General features: G+C 39.0%; 2 protein-coding genes across 2 annotated transcripts; both read left to right on the forward strand.

Moving 5' to 3' along the window:
- The first annotated feature begins 19949 nt into the window (after nucleotides 1-19949).
- On the forward strand, nucleotides 19950-20876 carry LOC110735586. The gene has a single exon (XM_021915776.1). It carries the CDS (start codon nucleotides 19950-19952, stop codon nucleotides 20874-20876), a length of 927 nt encoding a protein of 308 aa, XP_021771468.1.
- Nucleotides 20877-20993: 117 nt separating this feature from the next.
- On the forward strand, nucleotides 20994-21725 carry LOC110735587. The gene is made up of 2 exons (XM_021915777.1): nucleotides 20994-21269; nucleotides 21384-21725. Exons 1-2 carry the CDS (start codon nucleotides 20994-20996, stop codon nucleotides 21723-21725), a joined length of 618 nt encoding a protein of 205 aa, XP_021771469.1.
- The last annotated feature ends 1562 nt before the right edge of the window (nucleotides 21726-23287 follow it).

Consider the following 23287-nt stretch of genomic DNA (forward strand, 5'->3'; position numbering starts at 1 on the left):
TTGCAGACAGGTACGGAGAGTTAGTACGCCGCCTATGCCCCTGGACGACTGGTTGTCTGTTTGCAGGATAGACGATCAGTCGGCCATTTATCCAATCAGTATTCGAACTATTTTGTCTGGATCCTTTTTAGGCAGGCGGTCCTGTCATTTGTAAATTTAACCAAGTAGGAAAGTGGTCTGACCAAGTAAATATAGTATTACCTAGTCGCCAAGGAACTGAGTAGTAGAGATAACAAGCGGCGGGTACCGGTTGTTTCCCTTTATTGCCAATGTTTGTTGGCTTTTAACTCATAATTTGTTAACATAGCAAGAGTAGTGGTTGAGAGCCCCTGTTTGTTAAAAACAGGCGGACGACTCATACCTTTTAGGCTCCATACTAAGTTTGAGTGACTATTAAGTTAACATAGGAGTTACTTAGTCTTCGTCACAATCTAGATTGAGTAGTAGAGGTACCAGGCAGCGGAGGCCGGATGATCCCCTTGATTCACCAATGTTTGTTGGCTATTAACTCAATAGGTTACCTAGTAGGAATAGTGGTTTGAGTGCCCCTGTTTGCCAAAAAACAGGCGGTCTACTCAAACCTTTTAGGTTCCATACCAAATTTGAGGGAGTGACTATGAGTTAACGTTGGAGTTACTCAGTCGCCGTCACTCTTGATTGAGTAGTAGAGGTACCAGGCGGCGGAGGCCGGCTAGACCCCTTGATTCGCCAATGTTTGTTGGCTATTAACTCAATAGGTACCCCCTGTATTTATCCCAAGTAATACAGGCGGTCATCTGACTCAGATGTCAACTGCTACCACTGGTTTGGTTAGTGATAGAGTTATCCTTGTCTCAAAAACGGCTACGTGGTTGCCCTTGGGGACAGTCGTATAGGTGCCGTGTAATTAGTTTATAGAACAATGTTCCACCCAAAAGGGAGCTGCTCTCTGCGACGAATTTCATCCGGAGGGATGCCGTCGGACGCCTGCTATGATGTTGGGACAGGTCGTATTAGTTTTGTAGATTTGATCAGTTGGCTTGGCGCCTGGTCTGATCATTCGGCCTGTGGCCTTGGTAAGTTCTTGATGAACGTAGGTGCTAAGTAAAAGGAGGGTAGCCGCCTGTTAGGCACAGGGTCGGCCAGGCCCTAATCTTTTTAGCTAAGTATTAGGGGGGTGGCTATGTGTTTGGAACCAGTCGGCCATGTTCTTATGGAGAGTAGCCGACTATATGCCCAGACGACATGCCCCTATTGTGAGTGAAATACTCAATGGAGAGTAGCCGACTGTAAAGGTACAGACGGCATGCCCCTCTGAAGATAGAGTGAAAAACTCAATGGAGAGTAGCCGACTGTAAAGGTACAGACGGCATGCCCCTCGTAGTACAAAATTGAATAGTAAGTGCAAACTTTTATTAAGTAGCCCTTTACTTTACATCATTCAAAAGAAATATTTCTTAAGATTATCTACATTCCAAGTTCGAGGCAACGGTTGTCCGTCTGGTGTTTCTAGACGGTAGGTACCGTCCCTGACTTCCTCATAGATTCGGTAGGGTCCTTCCCAGTTGGGAGTTAGTTTGCCAGACTCATTAGCCCTACCAACTGCTTCCATTTTTCAAAGTACAAAGTCCCCTACTTTGAGTGGACGCCTGTGTACTTTTTTGTTGTATGATCTAGTCATTCTCAGGCGATAGATCTCATGGCGCAAGACAGCATTGCCCCTCTTTTCAGGAAGTGAGTCTAATGCTAGGCGCATGGCTTCCCAGTTTGCCTCTTCGTCGTATAGCATTACTCGAAGAGTCGGCTCGTAGTGTTCTATTGGAAGAACAGCTTCCGCACCGTAAGTTAGGAGGAATGGAGTTTCTCCAGTCGCCCCTTTTTCAGTCGTCCTAATGGCCCAGAGAACATGTGGTAGTTCATCCGCCCATAGGCCGCCTGCTCGTTCAATCTTTTTCTTGAGACCGTCTGAGATGATTTTATTAAAGGCTTCTACCTGGCCGTTTGCTTGTGGACGGCCGACAGATGCAAAGTAGTTTGCAATTCCTTGGTCACCCAACCAGCTTTTGAGAACAGGCGTCTCAAATTGGGGACCATTATCAAAAACCATAGACATGGGAACCCCGAACCGAGTGATGACATTTTTCCAAATGAATGAAATTACATCTTTCGTCTTGATTCCCTTTACCGCCTCCGCCTCTACCCATTTAGTGAAGTAGTCAACGGCAACAAGTATGTACCTCCTGCCGCCTGTAGCAGGCGTATATGGACCCAGAATGTCCATGCCCCACTTAGCAAACGGTAGTGGGCTGTGAATGGTAGTGAGGTCAGTAGCCGGACGGTGAATTAGTTTGCCAAACCTTTGGCACTTGTCACATTTTTTCACCATCTCCATTGCATCTGCTTCCAAAGTAGGCCAAAAGTAACCCTGCCGCCTTGCCCTTTGAGCAAGCATCCTACCCCCTATATGAGAAGCACAGTAACCAGAGTGAAGATCATCTAGTATCTCTCGTCCCTTTTCTGGAGTAACACACTTTAAGAAGGGTTGAAGGTACCCCCTCTTTTGAAGTTCTCCCTTTATCATTTCAAAACAGGTGGCTCGTTTTTTCAGTGCTGCCGCCTGTTGAGGATCATCCGGCAGTGTACCGTTTGTCAGATACGCCCTGATTGAATCCATCCAGGTTGAGCTTCTGTTTAGGATTCCAATAGGGTTTTCCTCGATGCTTCTCTTCTCCATTACTTCCCAAAAAACAGTTCGAGGAGTATCAGAGGAGGCGGATGATGCTAATTTTGACAGTGTATTTCAATGGCCCATTTGATCATTCGGCCTGACGACTCCATGATGGTCAGTGGCCGCTTGATAGGTTGGTCTGTATACACGACGACTGCATGTGCCAAAAAGTAGGGCTTCAATTTTTTAACAGCCATGAAGAGTGCAAGACCAAATTTCTCCACTAGGGGATACCTCAACTCGGCATTTTTCAGTACGTGACTGACAAAGTAGACCGGGAGATGACAGCCGTCTCTTTCAGCAAGGAGAACAGCGCTTAACGCATGATCAGAGACGGCCAGGTACATGTAGAGAACCACTTTGGGCAAAGGGCTGACCAGCCTCGGCAAGGAATGCAAGTGAACTTTTAATTTCTGAAAGGCGGCCTCAGCATCCGGCCCCCATTCAAACCTTGCCTTTTTATTAATTGCCTGGAAAAAGTATAGGCATTTGTCGCCTGATCGGCTTAGAAATATTTCCAAGGCCGCCAGACAACCTGTTAACTTCTGAACCTCTCGGATGGTACGAGGCGACTGCATGTCAATGACCGCCTGCACCTTCTCAGAGTTCGCCTCTATTCCTCTCTGATTGATAAGGAATCCGAGAAATTTCCCAGACTCAACTCCAAATACACATTTCTTGGGATTGAGCATGACATGGTGCCGCCTGAGTGTGGCGAAAGTTTCTCGGAGGTCCGACAGATGATCTTTCTGAAGTTTAGTCTTGACAATCATATCATCAATGTATGCCTCGACGTTTCTCCCAATCTGATCAAAGAACACAGTGTTTATCATTCGTTGGAAGGTAGCCGGGGCATTCTTAAGACCAAACGGCATGACCGTGTAGCAGTATAACCCCTGATCAGTGACGAAGGCCGTCTTCTCCTGATCTTTCTTCCATAAAGGAATTTGATGGAAACCAGAATAGGCGTCCATAAAACTCATCAAGGCATGGCCGGCTGTTGAGTCGACCAGGTTATCAATTTTAGGCAGAGGGTAACTGTCTTTGGGGCACACCTTGTTTAAGTCTGTGTAGTCTACACACATTCGCCAGGTGCCATTCGGCTTTTTAACAAGCACCACATTTGCAACCCAGTCTGGGAAGTAACATTGCCGAATGAACCCTGCATCAAGTAATTTTTTAACTTCGGCGGCTGCCGCCTGACTTCTTTCTTCGCCATGGTTCCGCTTCTTTTGCCGTACCGGCTTCCTTTTCGGATCCACGGCCAGTTTATGTACCGCCAGATCAGGACTAATGTCTGGCATTTCATGGACTTCGAATGCAAAGATGTCCTTGTATTCTTTCAATAGTTTGTGAAAGTTGTCACCAAGGTTTCTCAGAGCAGTCGTCCCAACTTTGACTGTTCGGTCAGGACGTGAGTCGTCTAAGATCAGGTCCGCATGCTCACCAGCCGGCTGAGGGCGGAACTCATCCGACCGCTCCTCTGCCAATGATTGCTATTTTTTTTCTTTTCTTGCGGCCCCTGTCTGGGACGCCTTTCTCTTTTTGCCGCCTGCTTCTTGAACAGGCGCACTCTCCTTGACATTGTCAAGGTTTGTTTTTTCACCACTTGACCCAGTGGCCATAACAGTGGGCTTGACATCCGAGAGATAGCACTCTCGGGCCATCCTCTGATCTCCCCTTAGGGAGCCGACTGTTCCATTATCCCTCTCAAACTTGAGCAACATAAGAGATGGGATTATAACAGCCTTGGAATTATTCAGGGTTGGTCGACCCAGAATCATGTTGTAGGCCGAGAGTTCCTCTACTACTAGGAACCGGACTACCATGTGTCGTCCTTCCCCTTTTTCACCTAGGCGGATGGGTAAATCTACTCGTCCCAGTGGGTGGACGACTCCTCCTCCAAACCCTACTAAAGGGTGGGAGGCCGGATGTATGCAATCAGTCTGATATTTCAGTTTCAACAGACATTTGCTACTGATGAGATCTGAGGAGCTTCCGGTATCTATGAGGATTCGGCCAACTCTCTGGTTGGCCACTTTACATTCAATAACGAGAGGGTCGTCATGCGGCCCCCTTACCCCTCCTAGATCTTCTTCAGTGATGACAATCTCAGGAAATGAATATTTGGACGACCGTTCTTGGTGAACGGAATTTATATCTAAACGCCTGATATTGTCTTTGTTGCCCCTAATAGTGGGGCCGCCTCCTGAGAAGCCGCCTGCAATGGTGTAGACGACTGCATCATCTGTATCAGAGTTGTCGGCCTGCTGATTCTTTTTGGCCGACTGCTTTTTTGAGGAAGTGTTCCCCGTAGATTTCTTGACATAAGTGGCAAGATCACCTTGCTCAGCCAGGCGGTCTAGGTACCACATGAGACTGATGCAGTCATTGGTGTGATGACCAACATCATCATGATAAGCACAGAATTTATCTTGGTTCCGGTTGTTTGCAGAACCCTTCATGGGGAGCGGCTTCTCAATTGAGATCCGTCCCTTGATTTCTTTTAGGATAAACTGGTTATCCTTGTTAAACGCATACTTTGGGGAGTATGGTTTGAATTCTTTTTTCTTTTTCTGGGCCGGCTGTTTAGAGGAGTCAGCCGCCCAGACCACTTTTCTTTTCTCATCTTTGTTAGACGACTGTTTCTGTCGTCCTTCTCTTTTGTCGAACCTTTTCCCGTCCGACTGTTTTATCGTACAAAGATCAGTCGCCTGTATATAGGCTTCTGCTTCAATCAAGGCCTCTTGAAGAGTCGCCACCCTCTTTCGAACCAAATCAAATTTGAAGGTAGACCCGTCTTTGAGACCTCTGAAAAAGTCAGTATAGGCTACCTCATCCGGTAACCCTTGAATCTGTATTCTCATCAGGTTAAACCGCCTGATGTAAGAACGAAGCCCCTCCTTCTCGCCCTGCTGAATTGTTCCCAAATCAAGGGTCGTTTTCTTTGCAGGGATGTTCATGGCAAAGTTGGAGGCAAATAGGTAAGCAAGCGTCCTGAAGCTATTTACACAACCAGCCGGCAGGTTGCCGAACCATTGCTGTGCGATTCCTTTGAGAGTCGCTGGGAAACACTTGCACCAAGTGGGATCATCCAACCCTTGAAGGTACATCGGGTTGGTGAATGCCATCAGATGGTCTTCTGGGTTAGTAGTGCCGTCATAGGCGCCTACTAGTACATTTTTCACTTTGGCCGGCTGAGCGGCTTCAGTAATTTCCTTGGAGAAGGCCGACGGCTGTTCACCAAGTCTAAGCAACCGTAGCTGCCAGTCCATAGGTTGGACGTGTTTTGCTGCAAGTCCACCAAACGGAGGTGGCTGCAAAAAATATTGTTGTTGCGGCACAAATGGTAAGTTTGGTACCGACTGGGCACTATGAAAGCCGGACTGACGGGAGGTGCCGCCTGACTGACTCTCATGGTACGACTGAGTGTGCCTCATCGAGGCATTTCGCAAACTGTCTTGAAAGTTTGAAGTAGAGGCCGACTCTGACAATCGGTCACTCTTCTTCTGCTCTAGCAGTAGCCGAGCATCTGTGAATGTTTGCTTCGACCCGTCCGCCTGAATATGACGAACAGGTTTCCTATTTCCTGTAGGATAACGGAATTTTGTGAAATCAAGGGCAGGTGGCTCCCGCTTCCTAGATTTAGGATGAGGAGTCGCCTCTCGCCCTTGAACTGGCTTCCTCTTCAGTGAAGTGGAGGGTTTATTGGCCGACTGCTCCTTCACTGGAGCAGGCGGCTTCTTGTTGATCAACTCTTGAATCTCTCCCTTGAAGTCCCTCATGAAGGTCATGAGTTCGTTCCTTGTGATGGGAGCAGACCCATCAGTCGGCTGTTGCCGAACAGGCGGTGCGCCTGCTGGCTCGTTTCCTGTTTGAAGATGCCCCCGTTCCCTCCTTTCGGTATGACGGGTGCGTCGGGCCCTTAGGGTCCCGTCTGAAGCTGTATGAGCTTCAACTTCAAATTCACTTTCGGTATCATGGTCCGACTGAACTTGAGGGTCGTCTAGGGGACGCCTCTCTTCAGGAGTAGGTACAGACTTGGATGCCATCTCAGAAGTACTCTCCCCACAGACGGCGCCAAATATTTCGGGGTTTTCTGATGTCCTGCGGAAGAGTTACAATTCCGAGACTGGAACCGGACGCCTGTACCTGCAAAATAACGGAGACTCCTGTGAGCTCCGCCTCCAACGGTCAAGTTAGTACCTGATTAAGGAGTAATTAATGCGGAAATTAAAGTGATTAGGTCTCTCTAGGTGAGAGTGTTTAATGTAGGTAATCTGCTTTGTTAGCGAGATCAGCCGGTTATTACTGTGTGTAATTAATGTGTTTGTTCCGTAATGTTTTTCGTAATCCCCCTTAATGAGGATTAAGGGAGGTATTTATAACCTTGGGAAACGTGCCCATCCTAGGTTTAGGTAAACCTAGGGCCGATTGGGCTTCCCTCGGAAGTTGGGCCTGGGTGGCCGGTTTCTCCATTAGGCATGGAGTATGCCACATGTCGTGACATAACAGGTCCAAGGTGGACGAATAAGCGCGTGCCACGTGGCAAGCCCTAACAGTTCCAAATAGGGGACACTTGGCAGGTCCTGATTGGCCCACGTGGCGCATTCCGATTGGTGGGAGCAAAATCCCCTAATCAACATCTAATCTTCTTTAAGTAGGGAAGAACGTGACTGGGTGGTGAATTAGTAAACTAATCAAGCTATCACTATCATGCTTTTTATGACACAAACCCACTAGCAACCCTTTCCATTTCCCTTGCCTTGGGTTCTGAATCTACAGGAAGCGAGTCGAACTTTCGAGAACAGAGGTAGTATAAAATATTTTTCTATAATTTTATTTAAATTATATATATCAAGTCTATATTTGAATATATTTGGATTAAAATATTTTACACATGTAAATATTAGGAAATATTCTGTAGCAGTGAATATATTTGATTCTTTATTATAGTAAAGTAGTTGAAACCCGTGCGATGCACGGTTTGTTTGTATTTTCTTACAACTAATATTTTTTTTCGTATGTTGGTGATAAAATTTGTTACTTTATTTATTCGTTTTACTATATCAAATTATCATTTAATATTTTTATTTTATATATTTAAAATAAATTGTGAATTTTCTCTCATTCGTTATATATTTAGATGGAATTCTTAATATCAAAAGAAAATTTTTTATATTTAATTAATTTAAAATTTATAATCTGATTCGCTAATTTTACTTAAGGAATTTGAATTATTTAATTCTAAAAGAAATTAAAAATATCTTATTTAATTGAAATTAATGTCTATTTATAATAATAACAAATCATAAGATAAAATCAATTCATCTAATAAATGATAAATGATGAATATTTTTTTTTGCTAGAAAAAGAGAAAGGATATAATTTTAATTTCAATAATTTTTTTATTATTTTTTGTTATAATCCAAAACTGTTTTTTTTTTAGAGAAAACTGATTTTTTTTTTTAATTGAACGTGATTTCATTTTTTTTTTATTAGTATATTTTTATAAAATATTTTATTATAATCACTTGTCATATTTACATTATTTTTTTATCTAATCCAATTTTTATAATAAATATAGATTTTTAATTTTAATCTTACGTGACGCTTTAAATAACAATTCTACGTGGCATAATCCTATACGTAACGCTCTAAAAATACTAATCCTACATGGTTCTCTAATAATTTTTTAAAAATCAAAATCCTAGGTGGCTCTCTAAAATCTTGGGAAGAACTCCCCTTTATATAATTGAATGTGATTTCATTTTTTTTATCAGTATTATTTTATAAAATATTTTATTATAATCACTTGTCATATTTTCATTCCAATTTTTTTTAAATATCAATTGAATATGAATTTCATTTTTTTTTAAGTTTAATAGTATTTTTTTTATGTATATGAAATAAAATAAACTGTTTTTTTTCTTTTAGATAAAATTTCCAATTTAAAAAGACAGTATTTTATTTTTTAAAATAAATTTAATTTTTTAATTTTAATTTTACGTAACGCTTTAAAATAACAATCCTACGTGGCATAATCCTACACATAATGCTCTAATAATACTAATCTTATATGGCACTCTAAGAATTTTTAAAAATTAAAATCATACGTGGCTCTCTAAAATCTTGGGAAAAAACTCCTCTTTATATATATATATATATATATATATATATATATATATATATATATATATATATATATATATATATATATATATATATATATATATATATATATATATATATATATATATATATATATATATATATATATATATATATATATATATATATATATATATATATATATATATATATATATATATATATATATATATATATCGATTCCTTATAATAAATTTATGATAATAATTTGATTCTTTAATATAAACGTAAATAAATATCACAATAATAGAAATCTTATATAATACATGCGACTGAAACTGCTTACTATAATACTAATTAACTATGCACGGTTTGGTGATACACTATAATTAACTATAATAATAATAGCACAATATAATTAACTATGCACGGTTTGGTGAATCACTACATTTTTGTAAGGGGAGGGGGGAAACGACGAAATTAATTAATTAAAACCGACCAAATACAAACTGCTCCAGAGTTCAAAACAGAAAGCATGAAAAAACACCATAAAACCTGAGTAGTTCTGCTGCCTATACCAACAATCAACAGAAAATTAGGTAACAGGCTACCTTTTTCGAAATCAAAATTACTAAAACCTATCCAAACTAATAGACATAAACTGGTAGAGTTCAAACTCGTTGAAAGAACAAGTCCAGCAGGAACTTCAGGCCGCACTTTCCCTAAGATCAGCTTCATACACATCCTTGACACAATTAGGGGAATCATCATGAGTCACCATCAGCCCCTCCATATCAACAGCTAGCTTCGCAAGATAATGCGCCACATTATTTGCATTCCTGGAGACATAGCTGAAATCGAATCTACATCCCTTATTGAGCAATTCTTGCATATCCTTGAGAATGACTACAAGCTCGTTAGTTTGTTCCATATTTCCCCACATCCTGGATTGTGCTTTTGAGTAGAGCTAGCAAAAGCTGACATGACACAATAAACGACACGAACCAAACACGGAAAAAAAAACGGGTTAGTGTCAAGGGTTTTCAACACGTTTAATTAATGGGTCAACACGACACGACACATTTAATTAAACAGGTTGGGTTAGTGTTGAGATTGTCAACACGAAATTAACACGACTCAACCCGCCTAACATAAAAACCCATTAATTTATGAAATTATTGATAAATCTATTGAATAAGACCAATATTTTTCAATTTAACACGACAACACGACACGAACTGAACACGAAAAAGCGGGTTAGTGTTAATGGTTTTTGACACAATTAATTAATTGGGTCAACACGACACGAAACATTTATTAACTGGGTCAGGTTAGTGTTGACCTTCCCCTACCCGTTTAATTTCCGACACGAAAACGAACACGACACGATACAACACGATTGTCAGGTCTACTTTTGAGGGATTTAGCATCAGTTTCCAACACCGCATCCTTGAATTCGGCATCCGCCACCATAGGCACCATTTGCATACCTCCCCTCATTGTCAGCAGTACAACTTCAGCCAGGTTACAAGCCTTGATTCTCCATGACTTCCCAAAGAACCAGGTTTCATCCGGACCTCGAACCACTCCCCCAGCTCTTGCTCTTCCATCCTTTCACCATGCCCCGTCTTTGTTAATCTTGACAACGTGCCCCAATGATCTCTCCCATCTTGCTTTCACTTGTTATCCAGGTGAAGCCTTGACATATCCCTGAATAGTGTTAATAGTAGCCACCAAATCCACCATATATCTATTAGACATTGTAATGGATTGAGTCAGAGCCGATTGGAAAACCGCATTATTCTTTGTCTCCAAATGTGCCAAAGAGCAACCACAAACATAGTTTTCCAATTATTGCTAAGATTTAAGTTATAGTTAATCCACCCCTCCAAATTAATGTTGAAGAAGGTATGATAATTAAACTCCTTATCAATTTTATTTCCCCCAAAAATCCTAGACCGCAACACTCTAGAATTAATACAATCTCTAAACAAATAGAGGTGACTCTCACTTTTCAAGCTACACCTTGCGCACAAAGGGTCTAAATTAACCATTTTTTGAGCTAACACCATACCAACCGGTAGAATTTGGTGACCAATATTCCACATGACCATTTTATATTTATAGGGTATGTGACGATGCCAAATTTTCTTTCATTGAATGGAAGGGAAAGAAGGGTAGGGAGAAAAAGTTGGAGCAAAGATTATAGGCACTCTTTATCGAAAACTGTCCATTCCTCTCAGGCCCCCAACAAAGAGTATCCTCTACCGATGCAAATTTAGGAAGAGGAATACATTCAATAAGATCACACAAAAAATCTAGAATTTAATGCATAATTTTATCAATACTCCAAGTACCATTAGTGATGATGTTGCTAACCCTCCAATGTGCAATGGAATCCGGAATGGGCTTATCAACAAGAAGATAAATAGGTTGTCCCCTATCTAATGATGATACCAAAGACAAATATCCTTACCATTACCTATCCTATAAGAAATGCCTTTTAAAAGAAGCTCCTTCCCTTTAAGAATATCCTTCCAAAGAGGAGAATCCTTTGAACTTGGTATGCTATTAAGAAAAGAAGAATTTTTAAAATATCTTGTCTTTAGAATTTTAACCCAAAGCTTGTCCGGCTCATGGATGATGCGCCATCCAAGCTTTGCCATGAATGCTAAATTCCAATTTCTAATATTTCTCATACCCAAGCCCCCCATCTCGGAAGGAAGACACACTTTATCCCAACTAGTCCTAGGAAGACAGTGAGACCTATCAACTTTATTCCAAAAAAAAATTCTACAACTCTTCTCAATATCCTTAAGAATAGAACAAGGAATTAGGGTGGATTGCATAGCATAAAGGGTGCGCACCAATTTGATGAAGGTACTTCTCCCGGCCAAATTAAGAAGCTTAGCTTGCCCCCCTTAATTCTATCCTTGGTTTTATTAAGAAGATCAATGTAATCACCTTTTTTTAACCTATTAGGGCTAATGTTCACTCCTAAGTACTTACCAAACGAGGGAGCACCCTTAATGTTAGACACTTCAAGAATAACCGACTTTAAGGAAAGACTCATCTTAGGAGAAAAAATAACCTTATATTTAGTGGGACTAATGTAGAGACCCGATTTAGCATCGAACTCTAAAAGAGTATTCTTTAAAAGGTGAGAAATGTTCACTTCCTTATCAATTTTGATTGGAATCCATTGGCCATTACCAACTTGATGCTCAATCATAAGAGATAACCTTTCTAAGCATAAGACAAAGATGTAATACCCCTTATTTTTTAAACATATTTTCTAATTAATTAATTAATATTTTCTAAAAAAGGTATTTTAGTAATTTATTTTACTATTTGAATTTTGGAGCCAAAATGATATTTGAATTTTGGCGCCAAAAGTATTTTAAAACAATTATTATTTTTGGATTTTGGATAAGATTTATTATCCATTTATTTTATTTTAAAAATCGGATTATTTATATATATTTCGGATATTTTATAAAAATTATATTTTATTATTTAATTAGGAGGTCCGAAAATTCCTAATGATTGGCTATTAATTTCGGATTTTCCTAGTGTGGAAAATCTAATTTTCTTAGTTAATTTATTTAGTGAATAATTGGTATTTTCTTAATTAAATATTTTATACAATATATATATTTACACAATCATTTTTAATCCTTAAAATCTAGCCAAATAACTTCCTAAATTTTACTAAAGAGGTCTGAAAATTTGAGCTATGGAAGCTCAAAATTTTCGGCCATCTTGATTGATTTTGGGGTGATTTATTTTGGTAGATTGTTTTTTTAATTATCTTCTTAATTCTATTGCTTTTCCTTAATTCTTAATTTCCATCTCCTAAATATTTGATCATCTTATTTTCCTACCTTATATTATCCTTGATTATTCCCCAAGCAAAGCCATTTGCCATATTATTTTTCATGACAACACACTTTCCATAAATTAATTATTCCTTAGTCACCTTAATATTAAAATTTTCATAATTCTTTAGCTCTCTTCTCCAAGTAATTTCCTTAATTCTTTTTACCATAATTCTTCCTACATTCTCCTACCATAATTTTTGCATGAGCTAGCCTATAAATAACCCTTGAATCATAGCTAAACACTCACACCAAATTCTCTAGTTTCTCTCGTAATCTCTCTAATGCTCTCCTCTCTTTCTCTTGCTTTTACACGGCCACCACCACCAAACACCACCTCCACCGCCGGCTGCCACCTGTCGTCGACGCCAGCCACTGCCGCCACCTCAACAGCCACCTGCCAAACGGCTGCCACCCCTCCTTACCGCCACCTTTCTTCCTCTTTTCCTTGGTTTTCTACCTTTTCTCTTAATTAATTAATTATATTATATTATATTATTATGGTGGTTTTATAAAAATTATTATGAGTGTTCTAATTAAATAAAATTAGTTTATTATTCAAGTTTATGAAAAATAATTTATTAGGTTCATGTACATATAGTTGGGGGTTTTATTTTAATTGTTGTGATTATTTGTTAACCTTATATTAATTAAAGTTATATTTATTTGTAGGGTGTGTTTGACAAGAATTCTTGAGGTTCCTTTTTGTGTGTTTGCTAAACGAGGATCAAGGTACGTTTAGGTGGCTAGATACCTTCGAAATTGATTGGATTGAATAAGCATGTTTTATAATTTTTATAATGATTTAATTAAGTTGAATTGAATTATGATTTATGAAATAAAATATGTTTAAATAGTTGATTTTAATAAATAAGTTTTAAGGAATAATTTTATATCATGTTTTGAATGATTAAATTATTTATCATGTTTTAAAAGGTTTGAGTTTGAAAGCATGTTGAATTAAATAAAAAGGAGGTTTTGAATTGTTTTATTATAAAGATTGGAATTATTGATTTAAAGAGGATTTATTGAGTTGTTTATAAAAGCTTTACAAGCATGAATGTTATATTAACCCCACTATGCGGATTCATTGAAGACTATGGACTTTGTATAACCTAGTCTTTCCTCAAGGATAGCCTTTCAACATAAAGATACTAGCTTAGGAGATGTGCACACTTAGAGAGGAATTGAGTTTTTGAAAAGAATTGACTTTTAATAATCACTATTATTGAATTATTGAGTTATTGGAATTATATTGAGTATATTGAAAATTGAATTTTAAATCATGAGTTTGGAATTATAGAATTAATTACTGGAATTGGTTTTAAAAGCATGTTTGCTGATAAATTAAATTTACTTATCTTGCACTTATCGTACTTAGCATATTTTTCTAATTCGTATTTCCTATTCGTTTTGGTTCCCCATGTTTACCTTAATGGTAAGCAGTGTTGACTATTTTCAGGTGGAGTTAATAAATGAGCATTTTGGGAGTCCCGGGATATGCTTCACCTAGATCTAGGAATGTTGGTTTTTGTTTCTATTTTGAGTACTCACAACATTGGTTACTATTTTTTATTAAGTATTAATAAAGAGAGAGTTTGAATTTCCGCTATGATGTTGTGGTTTTAATTAGAAGTTTGAGTAGCCTTGCATAATCATGCGGCGGTAATACGCTTAAGTCTATCTCTACGGTATAATTATACGTATTATACTAGTCTTTCTGTAGAGGGAGACTTAGGGGTGTTACAAAAGATATAAGAAGAAAGGGGGTCCCCTTGTCTAATTCCTCTTGAAGGTGTAAAACTTTTTGTAATTTCTCCATTCCAAAGAATGGAAATATTAGGGGTGGTAATACAACTCAAAATGAGTTCGACAAGGGACTCGGGGAAATTGAACCCTAACAAGGTTTCTCTAATAAAAACCCCACTCCAAACTATCATAAGCCTTAGATATGTCAATCTTAAAAGCCATAAGAAGTTTTTTACTAGACTTTTTAAAAAGATGAGTCACCTCTTTGATAACAAGAATATTTTCCTCAATAAATCTCCCCCCCCCCCCCCAATAAAGCTTGATTGAATCGGGTTGATAAGGTTACCTAAAATAGGTTTGACCCTATTAGCAATGATTTTAGTAATGAGTTTGTATATAGGATTACAAAGCCCTATAGGTCCAAAATCATTTATAGCAGCGGGATTATTAACCTTAGGAATAAGAGAAATATAAGTCATTGATTGATTGAGTGATATTTCCTTCCAAAAAGCAATTAGAGACAAGGTTAATAATGGATGTACTAACGATGTTTCATTGTCTTTGTAAAAAGATAGCTTAAATGCCATCAGGGCTGGGACATTTCATAGGAGCCATAGAATAAAGGGCATTTCTTATCTCCAACTCACTAACCCCACTAGCCAAGAAGGAATAATCCTCAAGAAACCACTGCATTAGGCACGAAGGACACTAGTCTAGGCTGACAAGATTGAATTAAAGTGAATATGGTTTTAAAATAATTCACACACATTGATTTAAGAACAACTTGGTCATTAACCCATTCCCCTTGGTCATCTTTTAAACACAAGATTTTTACCCTACTATTTTTTACCTTAGCAAGAATATGAAAATGCTTTGTGTTCCAGTCACCAAATTTCCGCCAATTAATACTTGCCTTTTGAGCCATATTAACTCTTTCCATTTTAATAACATCGTTAAGCTGTTGAATTAGAACCCTTTCTAAATTGACCAGAAAAAGGTTAAAACCATTACAAAGAGCATTTTGAATCCCATGGATGCGAGCAATTAACCTATTTTTATTAATGATAGATTTATTAAAAACCTTTTTATTCCACACCTTCACATCATTAACAAAACAGTCCCTGGACCTATCAAAAATATTATTCCCCCTACCCCAAGAATCGGCAAAAAAATTCTCAAAACAGGAATTATCTAACTAAGACTCCTTACATCGAAAAGGAAAATTACAATTAGAAATCAAAGAGCAAGTAGAAATCATAATCGGACAATGATCAGAATATGTTTTTGGAAGATGATATACCTGAGTATTGGGAAAGGCTCTCATCCACTCAGCATTAGACAAAGCTCTATCCAATTTCTCTCTGATCAAATTTATCCCGTGACTTCCATTATCCCAAGTGAACTTCGGACCATTGAAACCAAGCTAAGGTCAATGAGCCCCGCTGATTCGGTCCACTCAGAGAAACACTTGCCTTGAGAAATTGTTAAAGGTCCGTCACCCATTTTCTCCTTTTGGGTTAGGACCTCGTTTATATCTCTCATGACTAACAATGGGGTAGAGGAGGGAGGAACATTCACTTGTAAATCCTTCCATAGAGCACTCTGATCATGAGAAGAAGAAGGAGCATGAATACCGGTGATTAAGACCTTCGGCTCCATAGGAGTAAGCTTAAAAAGGGAGTGAAAGACATTAGGATTGGCCACATGCTCCACCATAACAGCCGGCTTTTTCCACATCGTCCAAATACCTCCTCTAACGCCATTACCCGCTATGATTCTATACTCATTGAAACCCAGCTTTTTATAAGTTTTATTTGCCACTTTTTCAATCATTCGTCTTAGTTTCAAGAAGAATGAAAATATCAGGATTATGCATTCGCACCACCTCTATTGCATGCGAAATAAATTCCTTGTTAGTTGCACCCCTTACATTCCAAAGAATTACCTTCATATTGACAGTAGGAAAGGGTAAATTCGGGAAAACACCCAAAAGTTGTTGCTTATGATGATTCATGGATGGTGTTAGATTCATCCACTTCTCCTATTGGTGCAACCTCCCTAGTGCCCATACATTCTCCATAGACATCGGCATTGCTACCATTTTGATTTCTGGAATCAAATTCCCGGTCGGAACATGACTGATCTTCAACTCGAACCCAACTATTTCCTTCGTCGTTTCCAATGTCACCATTAAATGTTGCGGCTCCATTAGATTTAGAAAGTTGCTTTCTATTCAAAGGGGGAACATCGAGGGGGAGGGGTCTCTCATAGAGGGTTCTAAGGGTAGAAACATTGTTTCATAGTCTGGCATGGCTAGGTGGATAAATTGATCCCTCATGATTTTCAATCCTGTTTTGATTGTGTTTAAATTTTCTGTTGGTAATGGGCGTTTTGTGTTGGCAAGTTGGGAAGAGGTGGTGTGTTAGCGGTGGTGAAGTGGGTAGAGTTCTAGACAGCGACAATGGTACTAGGGACCGGGAAGGTGGTGGCGATGGAGGTAAAATTGTCGAAGTTACTAAAGGTGAAGGGGAATTTGGAAAAGGATGAGTGGGTTGAAACTTTGTTTGAGACTGGGGATGGTGAAGCTGTGGTGGTGGATTTCCTTAGCTGCATATCCGTGAGTGGAATTGGATTGAAGCGGCATCTCCGATTGGGCTGATTTTCCGAGGGATTCATTGTTGTTGATAAGATCAGAACAAATAGAGGATGAAGAAGGGTTAAGAGAGGTTTGATTGTTGGTGATCGGAAAAGTAGAATTTTCGATATTAATACCGGTAGTAGCAGCAGAATTCAAAGAGTCTTCATTATTAAGTTTTTCTGGAGAATTGAATCTAGGAACAGTTAAATTTTTATTGCTGCTTCTTCCCAATGAAGATGTTTTCTCTGGGTTGCTAATATCTTGAAGCTTTTTGCTTTGGATTGTTTTATCCCTATGCAATTGTTCAATTGCATTAAATTCCATTCGGCCCTCGTTTTCACCTCTAGCACGCTCTAAATTTTTATTATTTACTTGACGACTGCTTTGTTCCTTATGTTGTTTACCCTTTTTGTTAAATATTTTCTGATTGCCCTCTGGCCCCACCTCTTTTGTATTATTTTCACCTCTTTTGTTTATTCTTTTTCTTGAGATAGCTAAAATCCAAGGTCCATATTCTTCTTTTTTGTTATCTTGGTCCACCCCTACACTCTTTTTCTCCTATAGCTTACTACTTTCTTCACTACTAATTCTACTCTCCAGCACCTCCAACATATCTTTTGCATGAGCAGAACCACTCCCTTCATACACTATCTCCATAGTGCTCCTAGAAACATCTTTAATTTTGTCACTATCCTATATACCCTTTGGCTTCCTCCAACTACAATGCTCCTTCTTGTGCCCTATCCTTCCACACTCAAAGCACATACTATGAATTTTCTGATATTTTATTCTTTGTCATGCCCTTCCGACCCACACCTTTGTCACCAAAGGTTTGTTGAGCTGCAACTCAATGCAAACTCTAGCATATCGACACTTATTAATTTTATCAGTTGATAATCAATTTGCATTAGCTTCCCTACCACCTCTGCTATTTTGTAGAGCGCCTCCTTGTCGTAATATTCCACCGGTAACTCCGGGAATCAGATTGATGTATGAGTTTTACACCATGTTTTATCTCGGTTTTACAATGTATATTTACATGGTTTCAGGCTCTATGGAGCCATTTCTCGCTAACAATCTTTTCTCTAGTGTGTTCGATGTATTTTTATTGAGTTTCATAGGAATACGGAGCTTAATGGATGAATCGGACGTGTTTTGGATGTTTATAGAGGATGTTAGTGAGTGAAGAGGAATATTTCCCCTGTGCCCTGTTGGTCATGGCTTGCCCGGTCAATCAGGGCAAAGAAGGACAAAGTCAGCTATGAAAAGTATGAAGTATATGTTGCAGCATTTAAGTGTCCGGTTGGGCATAGCTTGCCGGGTTGGACCGAGCACTGAAGAGTAGAAGTTAACAATGAAATCAGCTTTTGAAGACGCCTCGCGCGCCCGATCGGGTACCCCTTGCCCGGTGGGACCGGGCACAAGAAGGCTGAAGATTAGCGAAGGCAAGGCAACACCGTATCCCAGCCGCCCAATCGGGCACTTCTTGCCCGGTTGGACCAGGCACTGCTATGCGGAATCCGGTTTATTTAACTTCGTAATTTTATCTTTTTGGGGGTATAAATACCCTTTGTAATCACAATTAGAATACACTTTATTTTATCCTCTAGCATTAGTTTTCTCTAAGAACCCTAGTTTTACTTTCTTGAAGCATTTTAATTCCTCTCTTAGTTTGATTATTGTTCATCAACAATTTGAGTTCTTTCAATTGAAGCAATTTTGGTATTCATCTATCTCACTTCTCTTTCATATATTATTGCTTATTGATTATGTTTTCTCTATTAATTCTTGTTATTGGTTTTGCTATTATGTGTGAGTAGATTCATAATCCGGGATCTTGCAAAGCCCGGATATGATTAATGCTTAGATTTAATCTTTAATTTCTCAAAAAATATTTCCAATTGACATGCTTGATTGATTGAGTTTATGCCAATACTAGATTAGGCATAATTGGTATTGTTATCATCCCTTTGTTCTTATTGCAACGGAAGTTGAATATTAACAGGATTTGGGTATTTCAATTAAGGGTTTGAAGGTCATCACGGAAGTAGATGATTGAATGATTAGGAAGTTAAGTATTGTGTTTAATGTCCCTTATTTGCTTGATTCCATGGAAATATGTTTGATAGTTGATTTGGGAAGCCATTGATAACTCGAGAGAGACCTTTGGTATTGATTTGGGAATGCTTTTCCTCTTGTCGATTGAATTGTTATTGGGGGTAGATTTATTTATGCATTGATTATATTCGTGGTAATGCTTGATCTTGGATGTTTTAGTTCATTTATTTATCATTTTGCTTAGATTAATTGAGTCCTTTATATATTAGTTCTTAGTATTATTCACCATTGATTTGTTACCTGTTTAGTGATTGAGTCTATTTAATTAGGTGAACCTTAGTCTCTTGGGATTCGATCCTTACTTGCCCGTCTACATAGTAGTGGTCTCGTTACTTTTATTTTTGTTAGGTATGCGACACGCCTATCAAATTTTGGCGCCGTTGCCGGGGACTAACGGTTTCTTTCTGATTATTTGTGATTCGTTTTTACTAAGCTTTATTCGTTGCTTCGGCTATTGTTTCTTGTGTTTTTGATATTCTCCTTTTAGTTCTTTGTTGCATGCAAAGACGACGTGTAGGGTCAGACGATTTAGCACCTTTTGATTCTGAAATTGAAGCAACTGTAAGGAGACGAAGAGGTAGAAGAAGAGTGATAAATCAAAACAATAGAAACATGGAAGACGGCACGAAATCCCTTTTGGAGTACGGTATTCCTAATACGACAACCGGACTCCTCTCTAGCATTGTGAGACCACCTGTCACTGCTCAACACTTCGAATTGAAACCACAGTTCATTCAATTCATCTCCAATGATTCATTTGCAGGCACACCACATGATTGCCCCAGTAAGTCATATCGATAGTTTCTTGGAGAAATGTGATACTATGAAAATGAATGGTGTTACAGATGATGCTATCAGACTTCGCCTTTTCCCTTTCTCACTACGGGATAAGGCGAAAGAATGGTTGAGAGATGAAGGCACTGGTTCATTTGATACATGGGAAAAGCTGGTGAAAGCTTTCCTAGTCAAGTTCTTGGGACAGGAAAAGACTTCAAGGTTAAGGAACGAACTATCTACCTTCAGGCAGTCAGATGATGAGTCCCTTTATGAGGTATGGAGGAGGTTTAAGCGATTGCAGAGGCAATGCCCTCACCATGGTATTCCCGAATGGATGTTGGTTCAAACCTTCTATAATGGCCTAACCCATGAGTTCCGAATCTACATTGATGCTACATCAGGGGGTTCTCTCTTGACAAAGAACCCAACTGAGGCAAAGGAGCTAATTGAGAAGATGGCGGCCAATGATAACTATCATCTAGGAGGCCGACATAATGTGAAAAAGGGAGGTAAATTAGATGTTGATGCTCTAACTCTTTTGACTAGCTCTGTGCAGGAATTGACAAGCAAGTTTGATAAACTCCAAGCTGGAACATCTACTAGTTCACCAGAGATTTGTCAAATGTGTAACGTGCAAGGTCACATTGCACCTAATTTCCCACAAAATTCCAGTGAGATGTCAATTAAGGAAGCCAATGCATTCTACACCTCCAATCCCAAAAGGCCATATGATCCCCATTCTAACACATACAATGAAGGTTGGAAGCACCACCCAAATTTCTCCTACAAAAATACCCAAGCCCAACAAAATCCACCTCCACCACCACCTCGAAACAACAACTACAATACACCATCTGGTTTCCAACCAAGGCCACCTCCAGTCCAACAACCTATGTAACCACCTCCTCAAAAATCCAACCTTGAACTAATGTTAGAAAATTTTATCACCACAACCAACAATTCCAACCAACAACAAAATAGTTCCATACAACAGTTACAAGCCCAGAGTAAGCTCATGGAAAATCAGATAAGTCAACTTGCTCATCAAGTTGGCCAATCTTTAAAGACACTGGGCACTTTTTCGGGTCAGACAGAGCAACCACAAAAAGGACATATGAATGATGTAACCTTAAGGAAAGGAAAGCAATTAGAAAATCCAATTATCAAGGAGCCATCAAAGGAAGTTGTTGAAGGGGTAGGCGAAGGTGAGAAGGTGATTGATAGTCCGATGATCGAGGAAGAGCCAAAGGAAGCAACTCCACCACCACCTCTTGTTCCATATGTGCCAAAGGTTCCTTTTCCACAGAGGTTAGCCAAATCCAAGTTAGAGAAAAAGTATGGAAAATTTTTGGATATTTTGAAAAAGCTTCATATTAATATTCAATTCTTAGATGCAATATCGGAGATGCCTTCTTATGAAAAAATTTTAAAGGATATGCTCTCTAATAAGAAAAAGCTAGAAGAGAATGCTACAATTGCTTTGACTGCAGAGTGTAGTGCAATTTTGCAAAACACACTTCCTAAGAAATTAGGCGATCCAGGTAGCTATTCAATTCCAGTTAAACTTGGAGATATTGAAATTAACAGGGCATTATGTGATCTTGGTGCAAGTGTAAGTCTTATGCCACTTTCCATTTGTAAGAAGCTTCAAATGGGTGAACTTAACCCTACTCGCATATCTCTACAACTTGCATATAGGTCGGTTAAGTTCCCTTTGGGTGTACTTGAGGAGTGCCTCTTCGCGTAGGGAAATTCTTTATTCCCTGCGATTTTGTTGTGATGGAGATGGAGGAGGATGCACATGTTCCCATTATTCTTGGTAGACCTTTCTTAGCCACTGCAAGTGCAATTATTGATATGAAAAATGGAAAAATCACCTTTGAGGTTGGCGACGAGAAAATGGAGTATTCACTTTTGAATGCTATGGGCACCTTCTATGGGAGAAACTGTTTGTCAAGTGAATGTCCTTGATGATCTACAGAGTGAGCAACTCCCCTTGAGAAAAACAGATGATGCACTTGAAACAGTGCTAATGGGGAACGATGATGATGAAGATTGGGAATCAAAGGAGTACACAAGGCTACTTGAGGAAGCAAAAGCCAACCCAATCACTACTCCAATCAGAGAAGTACTTAGTGCAGCGAGTGTTGGGGAGAGTACTACGCCTCCCAAGGTAGAGTTGAAACCCCTTCCCTCTAATCTTAAATATGCATATCTTGGTCCTAATAATTCATACCCTGTTATTGTTAATGTTGAACTCAAGGACACAAAATTAGAGCAACTGCTCACTGTTTTAAGAAAATATAAAACTGTTATTGGGTACACCATTGATGATATTAAGGGTATTAATCCTTCTTTTTGTATGCATAAAATCATCCTTGAGGACGATCATGCCTCTTCTGTAGAACCTCAAAGACTTCTTAATCCAAATATGATGGAGGTAGTGAAAAAATAGGTTCTTAATTGCTTGCTGCAGGAATAATTTACCCTATCACAAATAGTAAGTGGGTTAGCCCTGTACAAGTAGTACCAAAAAAAGTAGGTATGACCGTTGTCAAGAATGACAAGGGTGAGCCAGTCGCCACTAGGACTGTCACAGGGTGGCGTATGTGCATTGATCATAGAAAATTAAATAAGGCCACCCGGAAGGACCATTTCCCCCTACCCTTTATTGATCAGATGCTTGAACGTTTGGCTAAGCATTCCTTTTTCTGTTATGTGGATGGATATTCTGGTTTTTTCCAAATTCCTATTCGTCCTTGTGATCAGGAAAAGACTACATTCACATGTCCATATGGCACTTTTGCATATCGCAGGATGCCATTTAGATTATGCAATGCCCCAGCCACGTTTCAACGTTGTATGATGACAATTTTTTCAAGTCTCATGGAGAATTCTATGGAAGTATTTATGGATGATTTTTCTATCTATGGAACATCTTTCGATGCATGTCTTGAAAATTTGAAAAAGGTGCTCCACAGATGCCAGGAATTCAATCTTATTTTAAACTGGGAAAAATGTCATTTTATGGTTCAACAGGGAATTGTCTTAGGTCATGTTGTGTCAAATAAGGGTATTAAAGTTGATAAGGTAAAAATAGAGGTCATAGAGCGATTACCCCCTCCGAACTCTGTAAAAGGAGTTCGAAGTTTCCTTGATCATGCATGTTTTTACCGTCATTTCATTAAGGGTTTTTCGAAAATTGATACACCTCTAACTGAGCTTTTAGCTAAGGATGCTCCATTTATTTTCACTAATGCTTGTCTTGAGGCTTTTAACAGGTTGAAGGAAGCTTTGATCTCTGCTCCT

The sequence above is a fragment of the Chenopodium quinoa genome, unplaced genomic scaffold (assembly GCF_001683475.1).
Source record: "Chenopodium quinoa cultivar QQ74 unplaced genomic scaffold, ASM168347v1, whole genome shotgun sequence".
NCBI lineage: Eukaryota > Viridiplantae > Streptophyta > Magnoliopsida > Caryophyllales > Amaranthaceae > Chenopodium > Chenopodium quinoa.